The sequence below is a fragment of the Hippocampus comes genome, unplaced genomic scaffold (genome assembly GCF_001891065.2).
Source record: "Hippocampus comes isolate QL1 unplaced genomic scaffold, H_comes_QL1_v1.1 scaffold299, whole genome shotgun sequence".
Lineage (NCBI taxonomy): Eukaryota > Metazoa > Chordata > Actinopteri > Syngnathiformes > Syngnathidae > Hippocampus > Hippocampus comes.
The window spans coordinates 604,116-621,850 of NW_017805694.1; the positions used below are offsets into that span (position 1 = coordinate 604,116).

At 50.7% G+C, this 17,735-nt stretch overlaps 2 protein-coding genes across 2 annotated transcripts in view; one reads left to right on the forward strand and one right to left on the reverse strand.

Moving 5' to 3' along the window:
- Positions 1–959, reverse strand: part of gtse1 (G-2 and S-phase expressed 1) — a 7,575-nt gene extending 6,616 nt beyond the window's left edge. Inside the window, exons 1-3 of the mRNA XM_019881762.1 lie at positions 862–959; positions 580–625; positions 432–489 (exon numbers count right to left, since the gene is read on the reverse strand). Coding sequence (XP_019737321.1) covers positions 432–489; positions 580–601 — 80 coding nt within the window. The 5' untranslated portion in view covers positions 602–625; positions 862–959. The remainder of the gene's footprint in view (positions 1–431; positions 490–579; positions 626–861) is intronic.
- Positions 960–3,440: 2,481 nt separating this feature from the next.
- LOC109522916 (plasma membrane calcium-transporting ATPase 1-like) overlaps positions 3,441–17,735 on the forward strand; it is a 16,176-nt gene continuing 1,881 nt past the window's right edge. Inside the window, exons 1-18 of the mRNA XM_019881746.1 lie at positions 3,441–3,518; positions 5,866–6,166; positions 8,789–8,986; positions 9,133–9,390; positions 10,375–10,500; positions 10,603–10,896; positions 12,099–12,245; positions 12,991–13,205; positions 13,398–13,640; positions 14,124–14,365; positions 14,618–14,852; positions 15,287–15,466; positions 15,531–15,618; positions 15,902–16,008; positions 16,153–16,344; positions 16,432–16,645; positions 16,715–16,926; positions 17,612–17,715. Coding sequence (XP_019737305.1) covers positions 5,971–6,166; positions 8,789–8,986; positions 9,133–9,390; positions 10,375–10,500; positions 10,603–10,896; positions 12,099–12,245; positions 12,991–13,205; positions 13,398–13,640; positions 14,124–14,365; positions 14,618–14,852; positions 15,287–15,466; positions 15,531–15,618; positions 15,902–16,008; positions 16,153–16,344; positions 16,432–16,645; positions 16,715–16,926; positions 17,612–17,715 — 3,251 coding nt within the window. The 5' untranslated portion in view covers positions 3,441–3,518; positions 5,866–5,970. The remainder of the gene's footprint in view (positions 3,519–5,865; positions 6,167–8,788; positions 8,987–9,132; positions 9,391–10,374; positions 10,501–10,602; positions 10,897–12,098; positions 12,246–12,990; positions 13,206–13,397; positions 13,641–14,123; positions 14,366–14,617; positions 14,853–15,286; positions 15,467–15,530; positions 15,619–15,901; positions 16,009–16,152; positions 16,345–16,431; positions 16,646–16,714; positions 16,927–17,611; positions 17,716–17,735) is intronic.

Below are 17,735 nucleotides of genomic sequence, written 5' to 3' on the forward strand. Positions count from 1 at the left end.
AAAAAAAAAAAAAGACTCCACTTCAACCGTGTTCGTGTTTATCCGAGAAATGTCTTCCTTGTGGTTTCCTTTGTCTCAATAGTGAACTTAAGACCATACCTTTATCTTTACAGATTTACATTTTGAGAAGAATGATCACTGGTTTTGTTGAGCGACGTTGTGCAATGTGGGATTTTTAACACTCGTATTTGATATTTTTGTCCATTTGATGTTCAAGCACCGATGAAACAAAACAATAAAGTCACTCAGTAGCCGGGGATCGTTTTCCCCATCGAACGAGTGTTTTAATCAATCAATCGCCAACTACGGGATTATTTGGAGGACTGCGTTTTGCTTTTTTTTGCTTGAGTCATATTGATGGAAAGAAAGCGTGCTCTTCTTGCTCGAGTGGGTTTGGTCTGGCGTTTCATTTCTCAAATCAAAGTTCCTACCTGTCAGGTGACAGCGAAACATCGAAGTCGAACTTCTCGTCCACCAGATAAATCACATCTGTGTTGACACACCAAGCAAGCATCAGCGACGACATCGTTCCTCGTGAAAAACAAGATTCCCATTGTGAAGACCGACCGACTGACTGACCGCTGCCCGCTCGACGCTCCATCTCGCGGCTGCGTCTCCTTTCGACCTGCAGGTACAATTCCAATAAGAATCATTCCAATCGACGCGGACGTGAAACTCGCACACTCGCCAAGACGGCACGAACTCGACACTCGATGGAAGCTCGATCCGCGACACGAAAGAAGCCTCGCTCTCACCGCGTGCGTGAGCCCGTTTGGCGTTGCCTTCCTGCAAACTTCAAAGTGAGGAAGTGGAACAGGGAACTCGAGTCGAGCTAGTTGAATTTTGCCAAGAATGACGAACCTTGTTGTTTTTTGTTTCCACGACGAGGAAAAGTTCCGTTCTGCTCGCGACACAAAACAGCAATTCAAATGTGTTACGCCAGTGGTCACGTGACTCTCTCTCTCGCAGCCATTGGTCGGAAAGACGTGACGTCGACCGATAGGAATTGTGGGCTATGTAATCCATGTTGGCTTTTTAACGCGTTTCGGACGAGGGCGAGTCGTTGTTTGAATGTTCACTGTGATTCAACGAATGTTATTGTTACTATACATCTAGTTTTTTTATTCTTATGATTTTGTTCTTGAGGACAACAAATAACTCAGGCCAGACGTGGTTATTTGTTGTCAGGCCAGGTGTAGTCTTTGTTCTCGTTTCCAAACTCATTCGTGTCCTTGAGTGTTTTGAAAGGCGCTCATAAATGAAATGCATTATTATTATTATTATTATTATTATTATTATTATATTCTTGACAAGTGTAGCTCTTGATCCTTGATTCCTTGATCCCCAATACCGACAGAGCATGACCCATGTAGACCTCACACCTTTAAGCCCAAAACCCTGTAGTTCTGGACCCTGTAGCTCTGGTCAATGTAATCCTTGTTCTTGTTGACAAACTCCCATGTAAGTGCCAAGGTCCTTGCAGATGTGAGTCCTTTATCGCCAGTACCCATTTCACTTCTCCTTGTAGACCAGGACCAATTCCAAGAGGTCTGGACCCCGTCTTCCTGATCAATGTAACCCTTGCTCTTGTCGACAAATGCCATGTAACCTTCATACACTTAGCCCAGATCGTTATTGTCGCGATTTCTTGATCCCCAGCACCTTTAGGCCAGCACCTTGGTATTCGTGGTACCTGGTGACCCTAGGCCTGATCAATATACAGTAGCCCTATTTCTTGTCCACAAACACGTGATCCCTGACACCCTGATCATCGTAATAGGATTCCTTTCACGCCGATAGGCGTAGACCAGGGATCCCTGGACTTGACCGTCTTATCCCAATATCCGTAGACCTATATCCCAAGGGCCTCTAGACCAGGATCCGATAGAGCCAGTCCCCGTAACCCTTGCTCTTGTTGACAAACTTCCTGTAGCCTTGTTACATATAGCTGTTGATCCTTTCAGACGTGATTCCTTAATCTTCAATACCTGGAGACCAAGACTTTGGTATTCCTGGTCCCCATAGTTCTGATCCCTGTAGACCAGGTCCGCCTGGACCATGTAGCCCTGGTGTGTGTGTGTGTGTGTGTGTGTGTGTGTTTGAGTGTACGTGTATGCGTATGTGTGTGTTCGACTGTATAACCTACCTGTACAAAGCTGCTGTGCAAATTTCCGAGTGAGGTTAAGGGACACCCCTCTGAAGTTGGTGTTCCTCAACAGATCATACAGATTGTAGCTCAACAGCTCAAACACCAAACAAAGATGATTCCTAAACATAAAGTGACGCTTCAGGTGCACTACAAACAGAAACAGACACACGCACACAAAAACAGAAAGGGGACATGTCGTTGAGTGACATGAGAATAAGGTCAAGGAGATGCAGAATAACATTTCCTGTTTTGACATCTGTGCAGAATATCCTTCGAGTTTCAAGTGACACTTGAAGTTTCAACACTTAAAGTAGCCAGACAAAGCAGTTTTATTTCCTCACAAAATTACATTTCCTACCTGTTTTCCAATTACCAAGTGTTGTACTAATTGGACCTTTTACATTTAGCATTATCGTAAGCATGTATCAAATGGTGCAAAGACATTCACACAAGTTGACAACCCATAACTTACACACATGCGTTCCCATTAATCACTAAGTGTACATTCCAACCCACCTATGTAATATTTCATCTCGGTATCATGCTTGTTCATGAGCTCCAACAGGCGAAGTTCAATCTGTGCCTGGTTTAGAAATGCCTTTTTGTTCTTGATGATCTTGATGGCGACCCATTCCTGCTCATGGTGGTCATAGGCCTTCACCACCTGCGCACACATTGCAAACATGAGATGGGAATGGAATCAGCTTGATATACTACTCGATTATCAAATAACTGTTTATAATAAACTTTGGGAATGAACGTGTGGACTTTGTCCTGACATGTAGTGAATCACTTTGTACAGTCTATGCTATCGCAGAGGAATGGGGGAATCTCCAAAAATGTACAGCACATTAGTTAAATGGAAACTCTTAAGGTGTAGCTGTAAAATGCCTGTCTTTGTTGACGGCCCTGAGGTTGACTGGTGACGGATTGATTGATGGATGATAGATAGATTTCCGGCAACGTTCTATCATCTAACTTCTTCTCTGGTCATCATGACATTACAAGCTACAAATTTATATGTGGGAGTTTCTCCTGCCGTGGTTGGGCGGCGCCTGAGCATCGGTGTTGACTGAGGCCACAGATTGTCTAATTAGATTAAGCGAGGCTTTCGTCAGATAATCATTTAGCCCTCCTGTAGCTCCTGTTTTTGTCCTGCCATGGAGAGGAGCCCGCAGTGAGCTCGCTGAAGGTCAAATTGACTTTCCCGCCGCCGGTCAACGGGACCTCTTGGGACCATCCGCTGTGTGCATGCGTGTGTATCTGAGGAGCGGTGGCTGGGTTATGGAGAGCTGCGGGACGCGTGTGTGCGACGTCGCTCGGCATCGCTAATTCCTGCTGCTTACCCGAGGCCATGGGGGAAGTTTGTGTAAGTACCACTACCTTCAGCGCTTTCGATTGTTCGTTATCAGTGGATAATAATTGGTGTGTGTCATTGTGAAGCTGCTCAACTGTTGGCCTTATTCCAGGGGGGAAGAATTATTTTGTCCTGCACTCTACATGCTGACATTTATATTGACATAGACCGACTAGCTTACCTGAACACAGTCCATTGAAATGCTGAAGAAAAAAAAATAAATCGCCCCCATTTTATATGTGTCTATACACATCGTCAAAGAGAGGCAACATTATCAGTTGATGACTTTCTGGCCAACTCCTCGTTGCATGTGAAAGCGTTTTCAAGCTGCCCGCGGTGGAAGTGAGCAAGCGATGGCGGCAGCCGCGTCCCCGCGTCGCCGCGTGCCGTGACTTCCACCTTCCCTCCTTTTTCATTGCGCCCCTCCGTTTGTCCCGGCTCGGATTAAGGCTGACTGATTGACACAGATTACGCCGCGAGTCACAGGCGGCAACCTGACACGGATGCAAGTGTCAAAAGATGCCCGGCGTTGGAAATAGTGACGGATCTGGTGGACGGGTCCACAGAATCAACAATAGCAGATGTATCTTTGCCATTGTTCCATATTGTTCCGGAAGCTAGAGACTTCTTTGGTCTGGACAGTAACCTCTTAAAACAACATAAAATGGCCCGAGTAAATCCAGTTGCACACCTCATAAATATGTCCTGAAATCAATGTCGCGTGCCATCCGCCTGGAAGACTTCTTGGGTTACTTCAGTTCTAAAGGCTGGGCAGAAGACCAAAGTAGAAAACTACCGGCCGATCTGTATCATCGCAGTCATTTCAAAGACAGCTGAGAGATGGATTGCATCACTGCTAACTGACCATCTTAACAGTGGCTTGGAGCCACCACATCCAATGCAGTTTGGTTTTCGAAAATACCATTCAACCGAAATCGCAATTTGTTATTTTCATGAGAAGATCAAAGGTCGATTGGATCACGGTGGTGATATGGGAGCTGTGCTCCTGGACCTGAAAAGAGCTTTGGACTCACTAAATCATAATGTACTCATTTAAAAAATTTCCTACTTTAACTTCTCTGATAGTGCACTCTGCTGGATGAGATCAGACTTGTCAAATAGAAAACAGACTGTTCAGATCGGAAATTCAATGTCACCTTATCTTGGGTGCTCAACGGGGGTACCCCAAGGCTCTGTCTTGGGGCCATTTCTGTTGAGTCTCGATGTAAACGACCGACCTACAGTCTGCCCAGATGCTCATTTACAATTATGTGCTGATGACACCGTGCTATATGTTCATGCTAAATCAAAACAAGAAGCTGCAATAAAACTTTAAGCAGCTCTGGCATCAGTATCTCACTGGCTCAGTGAATGAAAATTGTTTACACCTCAACACCAAAATGTTCTTCTCTCGTAAGGCAGCAGAGGTGCAATAAACCGTCTGTAGTAGTTAATGGAGAGAGCCCTGATGTTGGAGAAAATTTTAACTATCTCGGAGTGGTCTTTGCCACAAATCTAACATTCAAAGTGCATTTAAAAAAAAATCACAAATATCATGAAATACAACCTGTCAAATTTCAATCATATAAGACCATTCCTCACCTTCACGACAACTAAAGTCTATATGCACGCAATGATATTCTCACATATAAATTATTGCTTCACAACACACACAACAGAAACTGTACTAAATCCCATCAGGTCTCTCTTCAAAGGGGCAGTTAAAATCCTAGACGGGAAACCGCACATTCTCAACCTGGATAACTCCCAGATCTTTGAGGATGCCCGTCTCATTTACAAAGTTCAAAATGCGCTTCCACCCCCACCCTTGGATAAATTCATTCAGAGGAGAAACAGTGAAGGACTGAGAACTAGCGCCTTGACGAGAGGTGATTGCAATAGAACAAGATGTAGAAAAAAATTCGGTCAAACGGTCACCTCCGTCAGAGGAACGCAATCCTGGAATAAGTTGCCAATACAGAGGAACGCAATCCTGGAATAAGTTGCCAGTACACCTTGGAGACGGTGATAACTTTCCACTTTTCCTTCGAAACCTGCCTTGGGACTACGTCTGAAAACTAGCATTTATGCTAAGTCCGGCGCATTTACACTGTTTATCTTTGTGGTGATTAATGTGCACTGTCCCCATGAAATAAATATATATAAAAAGAAGTGTATCAAGAATTTACCAGTAACCATGGTGAAATAGCCTCAGATATGGCAAGAAGTTGACTGCATGAAATAGTCATCGATGGCACCACTACTTCACATGCATGTGACGTGCACTTTCAAGTGATGACAGTGCGGCGCTCAACATACTGTAAAAAGCATGACGTGCACCGCCTGCGTGCGTTCACAGTCACAGAGTCCACGCCAGCACGCCGCCACACGCCAGGCCGAGCTCTGAGCGCGACCTCTGAGTTTGACCTCTGAGAAGGGCCGTCCGCCTGCGCCGCCAGGCGACATGGCCAACAGCTCCTTCCGCGGCGGCAAGCGCGGCCGCCGCGGCTCCGCCTACCTGGAGACCGAGTTCAGCTGCTCGCTCCAGGAGCTGCGCTCGCTCATGGAACTGCGGGGCGACGACGCCCGCGACCAGATCCGACACAGCTACGGGGACGTTGACGGACTCTGCGCCAGACTCAGAACCTCTGCCCTCGAAGGTCAGTGCCCGTGATGTGTGTGTGTGTGTGTGTGTGTGTGTGTCCTGTAGCAGGTTTTGAGCAGCAACTGTCATTGACTGTACGTGACGCATTCGAATGCGGCGCTCGCCGTAGCCCGCAGAGGTGATGAAATGAAATCAAACAGAACAGTATTTACTCATGCGATACAATGATATTATGTTGGAATACAAATCAAAGTCGTGATTTTTTTCGATTGCTACAAATCGTTTGGAGCACAGGAAATCAAATCAAATAAAACTCCGTTTAATTCAATTCAAATCCAAATCAAAGATTATTTGAATGGTACTTGTTGGCAAAATATAATCGGATGGATTAAAGGCAATGAAATAAAACCAAGTAAAATGAAATGTATTTAAATGTCAGGCTACAAGATGATGCCGAGCACGGAGCCAGCCCTGTTACGAGTTTTTACTGACATCCTCCTGGCAAATGATACTGGAGACGAGGCGTGTTTGGTTTTATTTGATCCAGTGGATCACAGTATTCTGCTGGCTCCCATTGAGCTGACTGAACATTTTGTGTTTGCCTTTGTTGCTCTAAGTCATGAACTGCCCCAGTGTGGTGTGGTATCCCACAGGGCTCAATTCTGGGGCCTCCGCCGTTCTCACTGGATCTGCTCCCTTTCCCGTTCCATCTTAAGGAAACCTGGCATTTCCTTCTGATGCTTTACGGATGACTGTCAGATCGATGTCCCTCTAAGCAAAATATTGAGGCCAATTTTATCCTGGCTGGAGGAAATCTCAAGACCTGGATGGCCCTGGATTTCCTGAATGTCAATGAAAAGACGAAGGTGTTTGGTCCTCGTGGCCCTTGTGCATCCCATCCTGCGGACTTGGGCCCCTTTTCAGAAGCCAACGGTCTTAAATTGGACAGTGATTTGAAATTGGACCGTTGAATTGCTGCCGTTGTCCAATCCGGCTTCTTTCATTTTTGGCAGCTGGCTCAAGTCAGGCCTCTACTTTCTCAAGAGCACTTTGAAACAGTCCCAAAAGACCCTCGAGGAACTCATCAGCGGCGGAGCAGCTGATATCAAATTGAATTGCTGTAATTTGCATCTCCACCTCCGACTGCAAAAAACGGCGGCCGCTCGTTGTACATGTCGAGAACGTATGCTGCGTGTCCGCTCATCTTGCATGAATCCTGCACGAGAATGTGCCTTGTGACATTTGCCTGGTTGCTGCCGTCATTAATTCATGAGCGAGAAATCTTGTACATGCTCGGTGAACACCTGCAGTCACTCGGAAATGTCAGCGACAGTTTGAAAAATCCATCCGACCCCACGTCTCACTTCCTGCCTGCGAGTGTGTGTATACAGATATATGTGTGTGTGTGTGTGTGTGTAGGTGTGTATTGTGTCAGCTGGGCGCCGGTCAATAATGGAAGAATACAAGTTACCTGTCAAACAGTGATCGTCCTGTTTGGCATTGACACATCCGTCATGGACGCAGGCCACATTTTCGGCTCTGCTGCTCATCTCACAATCAGGCTTGATTTGCAACCCGCTTATGGTCAACCAAGAATGCTCCCAAACACAAAGTTCTTGATTGAACTAACTTCCCACTCGGAAACGCCCCCTGCCCCCTGTGGCCATGCGGCGGTCTACAGCAGGTCGTGGCCCTTGTGCATCCCATCCTGCGGACTTGGGCCCCTTTTCAGAAGCCAACGGTCTTAAATTGGACAGTGATTTGAAATTGGACCGTTGAATTGCTGCCGTTGTCCTTCTTTCATTTTTGGCAGCTGGCTCAAGTCAAGCCTCTACTTTCTCAAGAGCACTTTGAAACAGTCACTCATGCCTTTGTCACATCTCGGCCGGATGACCTGTCATGCACTTGACTTTGGAGTCAGCCATCTCCATCAAGCGTTTCAAATTGGTCCCAAAAGACCCTCGAGGAACTCATCAGCGGCGGAAGCAGCTGATATCAAATTGAATTGCTGTAATTTGCATCTCCACCTCCGACTGCAAAAAACGGCGGCCGCTCGTTGTACATGTCGAGAACGTATGCTGCGTGTCCGCTCATCTTGCATGAATCCTGCACGAGAATGTGCCTTGTGACATTTGCCTGGTTGCTGCCGTCATTAATTCATGAGCGAGAAATCTTGTACATGCTCGGTGAACACCTGCAGTCACTCGGAAATGTCAGCGACAGTTTGAAAAATCCATCCGACCCCACGTCTCACTTCCTGCCTGCGAGTGTGTGCGAGTGTGTGTATACAGATATATGTGTGTGTGTAGGTGTGTATTGTGTCAGCTGGGCGCCGGTCAATAATGGAAGAATACAAGTTACCTGTCAAACAGTGATCGTCCTGTTTGGCATTGACACATCCGTCATGGACGCAGGCCACATTTTCGGCTCTGCTGCTCATCTCACAATCAGGCTTCATTTGCAACCCGCTTATGGTCAACCAAGAATGCTCCCAAACACAAAGTTCTTGATTGAACTAACTTCCCACTCGGAAACGCCCCCTGCCCCCTGTGGCCATGCGGCGGTCTACAGCAGGACTCGGGCCACCGCGTTCCAGGAGCTCCAATTTGGGGTGGGCGGGCTCCACTGCGTGAAAGGTGTCGTAACGTGCAGGTGTGCGTGTGTTGTGCGCTTTGAGGTCTGGACGCTTCGTGGGAGGACCTGGAGCGCCGGCGGCAGGCGTTTGGACCCAACGTGATCCCCCCCAAGAAGCCAAAAACCTTTGTGCAGTTAGTGTGGGAGGCGCTGCAGGACGTGACGCTCATCATCCTGGAAGTGGCCGCCATCGTTTCGCTTGGCCTTTCTTTCTACCGACCGCCGCACGCCGACAGGGACAGTGAGTTCGCTTTCCTTCTCGCCCGCCCTGAGCTGCCCTTTTTTCGGTCGTGTCTTCAAGGAGTCAAGCTGTCCCACTTACGTCAACTTAACCTGGTGGCCACTCGTCTCACGCCTCGTCATGAATGAATGTGTGTGCGCGTGCAGGTTGCGGGAGTGCGGCGGGCGACGTGGGCGACGAGGGCGAGGCGGAGACGGGCTGGATCGAGGGTGCGGCCATCCTGCTGTCGGTGGTGTGCGTGGTGCTGGTGACGGCCTTCAACGACTGGAGCAAAGAGAAACAATTCCGAGGCCTGCAGAGTCGCATCGAGCAGGAGCAAAAGTTCAGCGTGCTGCGCGCGGGGCAGCTGGCGCACGTCAAAGTGTCCGACATCGTCGTGGGAGACATCGCGCACGTCAAATATGGTCAGTCGGGCTATGATCTTGCTGAGAGCGAGTGTGCGGCTAACTAATGAACCAACTCCTAACGAACTAACTGACGCCCATTGAACAACTCACGGAAAGGAAAGTGACAGATGGACTAGTTGACCACCTAACTAGCTCCAGAGCAAACAAACTAGCCAACCAATTACCATCTAAGGACTACCGGAAAAAGACAACGGACAGACCAACCAACCAAGCATCAAACTGCTGCGCTAACTTAGTAACTTACTCAAGGACGAGGTGAATGACATGTCTACATATCATCTGACCAAACAACCAACAATCGCCCAACGGCGATCTCAGAAAAACTGGCTGACCAGTGAGCCGACTCAGCAACAGAGTGACTGACTTGCCGACCAACTGACCAATCAACCAATCACCATCTAACAAAAACGGACTGACTGACGGATCGAATAACAACCAACAACACCAACGGTGACTATCAACTGACTGACCAATGGATCAACCTCCCAACCACCCAACGAGCATCGAACAAACACGTCGCACAAGTTAACTGACTGACTGACTGCCCAGTCAACCATGTAACTTGGTGAAAACCAGCCAACAAAAGCAGACAAACTGACCGAGTGGTTGACCAACTGACTGAGGGACTGAGCGAGCGACACCTGAGCAACTTAAGAAGAACCAACTGCAGTCGTTTACTGACCGACAGTCCAAAAGACCAACCGACACACCCACCGTCCGACCCCGAGCCTAACAACTACCAACTGACCAACCGACCGCCTCGCCAACCGCCTTCCGACGACCTCCCGACCTTCCTGACAAGCGACTGACCGATGATCTCATCCTTACCCCGATAACAAAACCATCTTCCAAACATCCCCCGACCCGACCAACTGAGAGACCAGCGGACCGGCTCCACTAAGTCTTTCTCCAGGATTCTCATGATAGTTCCTGTGCCGCGGCGGTGTCTCCGTTGCCGTGACGGTGCTCGCTGTTCTCCAGGCGACCTCCTCCCCGCCGACGGCATCCTCATCCAAGGCAACGACCTGAAGATCGACGAGAGCTCCCTGACCGGAGAGTCGGACCACGTCAAAAAGAGCACCGACAAAGATCCCATGTTGCTCTCAGGTGCTCCCCTGATTCAGGTCCTTCGTCTCAGTCCATGACGGCGTTTCGATCGCCAGTTTCGCTCACGTGAATCGAAACTGTCCCCGCCACGTACTCGGCCAGGCACTCACGTGATGGAGGGCTCGGGCAAGATGGTGGTGACGGCGGTGGGCGTCAACTCTCAGACGGGCATCATCTTTGCGCTGCTCGGCGCCGGCGAGGAAGGCGGCGACGGAGACGACGACAAGGCCGAGAAGGAAAAGAAGAGGAAGCGGAAGGAAGAGCGCAAGAAGAGGGAGAGAAAGGAGAAGAAAAGTACGGGTGCGGAGTCCCCTCGCGGTTCGTTGCGTTTCGTAAGGCCGCGGCTCACGGCCCCGTCTTCTTTCACAGGTAAAAAGGAGGAAATAGGCAAGATAGGTGAGCGTGACTGCAACCAGATCCAACCGCTTCCCGTCTGCTTCAAACCGGCTCTCTCTGCTTCCGCCCTGCTTCTAAGTTCGAACTTGTCCTGAAGCGTCTGTCTCTCGATCCAAACGGTCTACAAATTCAAGAGAAGCTTTCGGTTGATCGACCAACCGTCCGTTATCTGAATGAAATCAATCCATCGTTGAATAGGCCAATTCACAAACTCGCTCTGTTGATGTCTGCCGCTGGCCTTGCCTTCTTGTCTCTCCATCACATGCCATTTTGATTGATCCAGCGATTGATAACCAACCAACCAACCAATCGTCCAACTCAGTCCATCGATCAGACTTTTGACCACCCAACCAATCCCGTCCTTGCTTGTCCTGCGACAAAACCACGAGATGTTTGACTGTGTACACCGCAGGCGTCAAAGTGCGGTCGTGGAGGGCCGCCGTCCCGCATGTTTTCCATGTCTCCCTGCCGCAACACACCTGATTCAAAAGATCAGGATCACTATCGGGCTCTTATAGAGCTTGCTGATCAGCTGATCATTTGGATCAGGTGTGTTGCGGCAGGGAGACATGGAAAACATGCGGGACAGCGGCCCTCCAGGACCGCACTTTGACGCCTGTGGTGTACAACGTCATGGATGTGTTTCTGGCCAGGTCTTCAGACGAGTTTTCGTTCAGGTTCCGGGGTGCTCGTGAACCACATGGCACCCGTTGACTCCCCGCCCCACCCCTCCCTCCTCCCCATGTCCCCTCCCATCTACCGAAACAGCCACACCCTTCCCCCAGCAGCAGGTGCTCCTGACTCCATTGATGGTGATTAGGAGCAAGCAGATTAGCTCGCTTAAGCTCAGCAGCTTCTTTCTTTACTGCCGACTGGCCTGCTGCTGCTGCCTTCTTCTTCTTCATGTCCACTAATAACCTGTTGGGATCAAGACACACACACACACACACACACACACATACACACACACATACACACCAACTTTTGCTGTCACCCCTGGTTAGCCCGTGTTCAAATAGCCCGGGCCACCTTTTTAGAAATGTGTCTACAAAAACACACCGAACTGCAGTGTTTCCACTATTTTGGTCCTTTCGTGTGGCCGAGTGACTAAAACATCCGCATCCTCCATCAGTTCCGTATGAAACCCGAATAAGCGAGGCGCTTAAATTTCATCCGAGCACAATGCGGTGTTTTCCCGGCAGGGAAGAGCAAAGATGGCGCGGCCGTGGAGATGGAGCCGCTCAACGACGACGCGGAGCCAGAGAAGAAGAAAAGCAACCTGAGGAAGAAGGAGAAGTCAGTCCTTCAAGGGAAGCTGACCAAGCTGGCGGTGCAGATCGGCAAAGCAGGTACAGATTGCTCGGTCGAAAACACCACAATCAGGTTGGAAGGCGGACATTTTCGGGCCTCTGAAATGGCAAAGTGACTCAGTAGCACCCCTTGGAAGGCTTGAAAAATGCCACCTACAGAGCCAGTTTCCCGGAGTAACATGAAATGTGGTTGTCTTGTCTATCGTAAGTCTGAGGCCATGCTCGAAAAGAAACGGGAAGTCAAACATTTTGGGTTGAAACAGCCATTGAAGGTTCAAAAAACTGTTGGCTTCAAAGTATGCGCTGCCGTTTTGAGAAATTCAGCCTACGGGGCACTTTCACTTCACAACGCGAAATGAGGGGGACATGGCTGTCATGGGTAGAGCCACAAGTAAGTACCAAGAGACCAGTCCTTGAAATCTGCCATCTGAGCACTTCCGGGGGCCCTTCAAAGAGGTTTTGAAGATTCAGCCCCTGAAGCCAGTTTCACCGAGCAGCTTCCCATTTGCGAGAGAGGCACATGATGAGAGGACCCTCGGACCGGTCTCGAGAAGCCGTGCCCTCAATGGCTCAGGAAGTCTGCCATTTGGGCTCGGGGTTGCCATTTTAGGGTCCGTTCCAAGAATCCTTCCGAGACAAACAGCCAAGAATCGTTTTGAAAATTCAGACACTAAAACCGCTTTCACTCTGCAACCTTGGTAAGCAGGTCGGGGATAGCGTGAGTGGAGCCACAAAAAAGACAAAGTCGAGTTTGAAGACTCTTTCACACCTTTTCCATTGCCAGGCCTCTTCATGTCCACGCTGACCGTCATCATCCTCATCGTTCGCTTCCTGGTGGACACCTTCTGCATTCAGGGAATTCCCTGGACTGCCGAGTGCGTGCCCATCTACATGAAGTTCCTGGTCAAGTTCTTCATCATCGGTGTGACCGTGCTGGTGGTAGCTGTGCCCGAAGGTCTTCCTCTGGCCGTCACCATCTCCCTGGCCTACTCCGTCAAGGTTTCTCACCTTCCTTCTTCATAGCCTACACAAGGAGAGGAAAGTCTATTTCTATTCCGTCCTAATCTCTCTTTTGGCCGCAAAAAAAAAACAAAAAAAAACCAGAAAGGTTTCATTCCAATGCCTTGTTTTGCCGTGACGACAATGGAGTTCCTCTGGGAAATATTTGAGGTCCCTTTGTTTTCTTTTTAGAAAATGATGAAGGACAACAACCTGGTGCGCCACCTGGACGCCTGCGAGACGATGGGCAACGCCACCGCCATCTGCTCCGACAAGACCGGCACGCTGACCATGAACCGCATGACAGTGGTCCAAGCCTACGTGGCAGGCTGCTACCACAAGAAAGTGCCCGAGCCCGGCCTGGTACCCGCCAAGATCTTAGACCTGCTGGTTCTTGGGATTGGGGTCAACTGCGCCTACACCACCAAGATTATGGTGAGATCTTAAAAATAGGCTTTCCGTTCAGGACCTTTGAGCTCAGTTGGATGGATGCCGCCCGAGTGCAAAGAGACGCCGAACTAGGATCCAGGTCCAGAGTCTTCGTGCGCTGCTGTGAGGCCATGCTGATGCCGGGCTATGATGTCGTGCTATTAATTCGTGCTCAGTTGTCACGCTTCGATGTCTTGTTACGATGCTATGCTAAGATGATGTCATGCTAGGATGCTACGCCAAGAGATCATGCCATGATACCCCGATGTCAACCTTTGATCGAACGCCAAAAGAGACGTCACGCTCTGATGTCACTGTGTGTAGCGCGCTATGATGTCGTACGCGGATAGCACGCTGCACAACAACGAAGGTGTCACGCGACGATACCAGGCCAACGCGTTGCGCGCTGAGTGACAAAGACTGGACCACTTGCTGGAAAAGGGGGTCACCTACTTCTTGAGTTTATTCTGAATTCTTTATTTCCTGCAGCCCCCCGACAAGGAGGGCGGTCTCCCTCGCCAGGTGGGCAACAAGACAGAATGTGCCTTACTGGGACTGAGTTTGGACCTGCGACGGGACTACCAGAGTGTTCGCAACGACATCCCCGAGGAGAAGCTCTTCAAGGTGTACACCTTCAACTCGGTCCGGAAGTCCATGAGCACCGTGCTCCGGAACCACGATGGCAGCTACCGCATGTTTAGCAAAGGAGCCTCCGAGATCCTGCTCAGGAAGTAGGTCCCCCGTGCGACCCCAGGAAAGGGCAGATACTGAGTGCCAATTGGCTTACGGGCGGGCGCATGTGTGATGTGACCGAGCAAGACTGCAAGGCTCAATTTCGAGCCTGCTTAATCCAAACCATGACCTGACTGGACTCGACTTGCGCCACGGTACCTCGGGACTCGCTTGAAACTTGACGGTCTTGAGAGCGACTTGCACCCTGCTCCGCCCCGACATCCCCGTGACCGCCTGCGCCGTCCTCGCAGGTGCTGCAAGATCCTGACGGAGAACGGCGTCGCCAAAGCCTTCAAGCCTCGCGACCGGGAGAAATTGATGAAGACGGTTATCGAGCCCATGGCGTCCGAGGGCCTGAGGACCATCTGCCTGGCCTATCGGGACTTTGGCGCCGCCGACCAGCCCGACTGGGACGACGAGGCCGACGTCCTCACTGGACTCACCTGCATTGCCGTGGTCGGCATCGAGGATCCTGTCAGACCTGAGGTACCTGGGAGAGAACTTGGCTGCTTTTCTCAGTTTTACGATCAGCGCTGCAGCAGGGAGCAAACGGCGGAGGCCGATCACGGCTGACCGAGTCATCCTGGTGAGCCGGCCTCACTCCGGTGCTCGTGTCCCCCCAGGCCAGGTTCTGATTTTTCACTCCAAAGGCAGTCCTAAAAGTTGAAGGAACTGCTTTATAGGCAGATGTTTAGCTGCCCCCTTCCACGACCGCCAGCATCTAAGTCACGGTTTTTGCTTGGTAGGTTTGTTGATGCACAAAGCTTTTGTTTGTGGGCAAAGCAGCTTTTTGTGTTCCACTGCTGATTACCAGAGGACGGAAATCGCGTTTTTCTGCTTGGGTAGATTTGATGTGAAAATATGTGGTGACATCTATTTGCGCCGAAGAGTCTTGAGGGATCGTCCTGTGACGTCATCAGGTGCCGGACGCCATCAGGAAGTGCCAGCGCGCGGGCATTACGGTGCGCATGGTGACGGGAGACAACATCAACACGGCGCGCGCCATCGCCAGCAAGTGCGGCATCCTCCAGCCCGGGGGCGACTTCCTGTGCCTGGAGGGGAAAGAGTTCAACAGACGCATACGCAACCAGCTGGGCGAGGTCCGTATCCGAGCCGTCCGTCCATGCCAGGGAAGTCCGTCCACTTTTGCTGTCGTTGTCGCAGATCGAGCAGGAGCGAATTGACAAGATCTGGCCCAAACTGCGAGTCCTGGCCCGTTCGTCGCCGACTGACAAGCACACCCTCGTCAAAGGTCAGGAAAAAAAGAAGGCCGCTAGCCTTTGTGGCTCTTTTGGACTTGAAGTGACGCGCATGCAGAAAAAAAAAAAAAAAAAGGGGCTTTGTCATCCGTGGTGTGACATGACCCCTTCTTGTGACCTTGTCCAAGTGGAGTGGACCCACGATCAATTCCCCTTCCCCCCTAAAAGCTGGGGAAAAAAAAGATGAAAACGTTTCCTTGAACACAGTGGACCACCGCATATGCGGATTCACCTGTCGGCAGATTTTTTTTTTCCCACCACATCTTTCTTTTTCAGGCATTATCGACAGCTCGGTGCTGGAGCAGAGGCAAGTCGTGGCGGTAACCGGAGACGGCACCAACGACGGGCCCGCCCTCAAGAAGGCCGACGTCGGCTTCGCCATGGTAACCGATGACGGTCGTCCGAAACACGCAAAAGCGCTTTCACCGCTTGACGACTAAAAGACGAAGTGAAGCGGAATCAAAGAAACGCGAGGGAAAGAGAAGTCGCTTAACCGAAACGAGGCCGACGTGTCGCTTGCGTGGCAGGGCATCGCCGGGACGGACGTGGCCAAGGAGGCGTCGGACATCATCCTGACCGACGACAACTTCAGCAGCATCGTCAAGGCGGTGATGTGGGGCCGCAACGTCTACGACAGCATCTCCAAGTTCCTGCAATTCCAGCTCACCGTCAACGTGGTGGCCGTCATCGTGGCCTTCACCGGCGCCTGCGTCACGCAGGTGGGACGACGAGGACGGCGGCGGCGCCCGCCCGCTCCGTCCTCCGTCATCTCACGCCGTCCGCCTCCCCTTCCCGCCTCCTCGCAGGACTCGCCCCTGAAGGCGGTGCAGATGCTGTGGGTCAACCTGATCATGGACACCTTTGCCTCGCTGGCGCTGGCCACCGAGCCGCCCACCGAGGCCCTGCTGCTGCGCAGCCCCTACGGACGCAGCAAGCCGCTCATCTCGCGCACCATGATGAAGAACATCCTGGGTCACGCCGTCTACCAGCTCGCCGTCATCTTTACGCTGCTTTTCGTCGGTCGGTCCCGGGCGGCACGGGCGGTTCCCCTACCCGAGTGCGTCGACGGTGCAACTTGTTTGTGCGTAGGCGAGCTGCTGCTGGACGTGGACTGCGGGCGCAACGCGCCACTGCACGCGCCGCCGTCGGAGCACTACACCATGGTGTTCAACACCTTCGTGCTGATGCAGCTCTTCAACGAGCTCAACGCGCGCAAGATCCACGGCGAGAGGAACGTCTTTGACGGCGTCCTCAACAACCCCATCTTCTGCTCCATCGTCGTCGGCACCTTCCTCATCCAGGTCAGCAAAAGGCAAAATCGAGGCGACCGCAGGTTCACCTTGGCCGGGATTCAGGAATCAAACTTGACAATGAAGAACATTGAAAAAAAATGACCCCAAAAAAATGTCAAATGAAAGAGCCTTCAATGAAATAAAAAGCTTTCAAGAACATTTCACCTCTCGACCGCTTCAGATCAAACAGCCAAAGTTTGATCAATTCTCAAGGATGAGTTTGTGAAACTATGACCCCGATTAAAAGGCCAAAAATGGCACCAAATTCCAAAGTCGAGACAAAATGACAGACTTTGCTTGAGCGCGTGGCTCCAAAATCTTTTGGGTTGGTCTCGGGCTGCTTCAGAGGCCTTCCGATTTTTTGGTGCATATTTACGCTTGGCGACAGCAACGGCATTTCACCAAACGCTCTTGCAAATAGGAGCTTGATCGAGTTCACCTGCTCGGTTGAGAACATCAACCCAAAAAAGACCACATACAGTATTTCATTTGGCCGGTAGGTGGCGCCACCGCTCAAATGAAAAATAGGTTTGTGGCCGTCTTCTTGCCCGGACTCTCATCAAACCTTTGAGTTTTTGTTGACGTCGATGCCCTCACAAAGGCCAATGGTGACAGAGGATCCTCATTTCTTCCCAAAGCAAAAGGCCGCCGTGGTCAAATGCGCCATTGTTGTGGTGGCGTTGCCTCGTTACAGGTGCTGATTGTGCAGTTTGGCGGCAAGCCCTTCAGCTGCGTGAGCCTGAGCGTGGAGCAGTGGCTCTGGTGCGTCTTCCTGGGCTTCGGCAGCCTCCTGTGGGGGGAGGGGAGGGCCCCCCGCC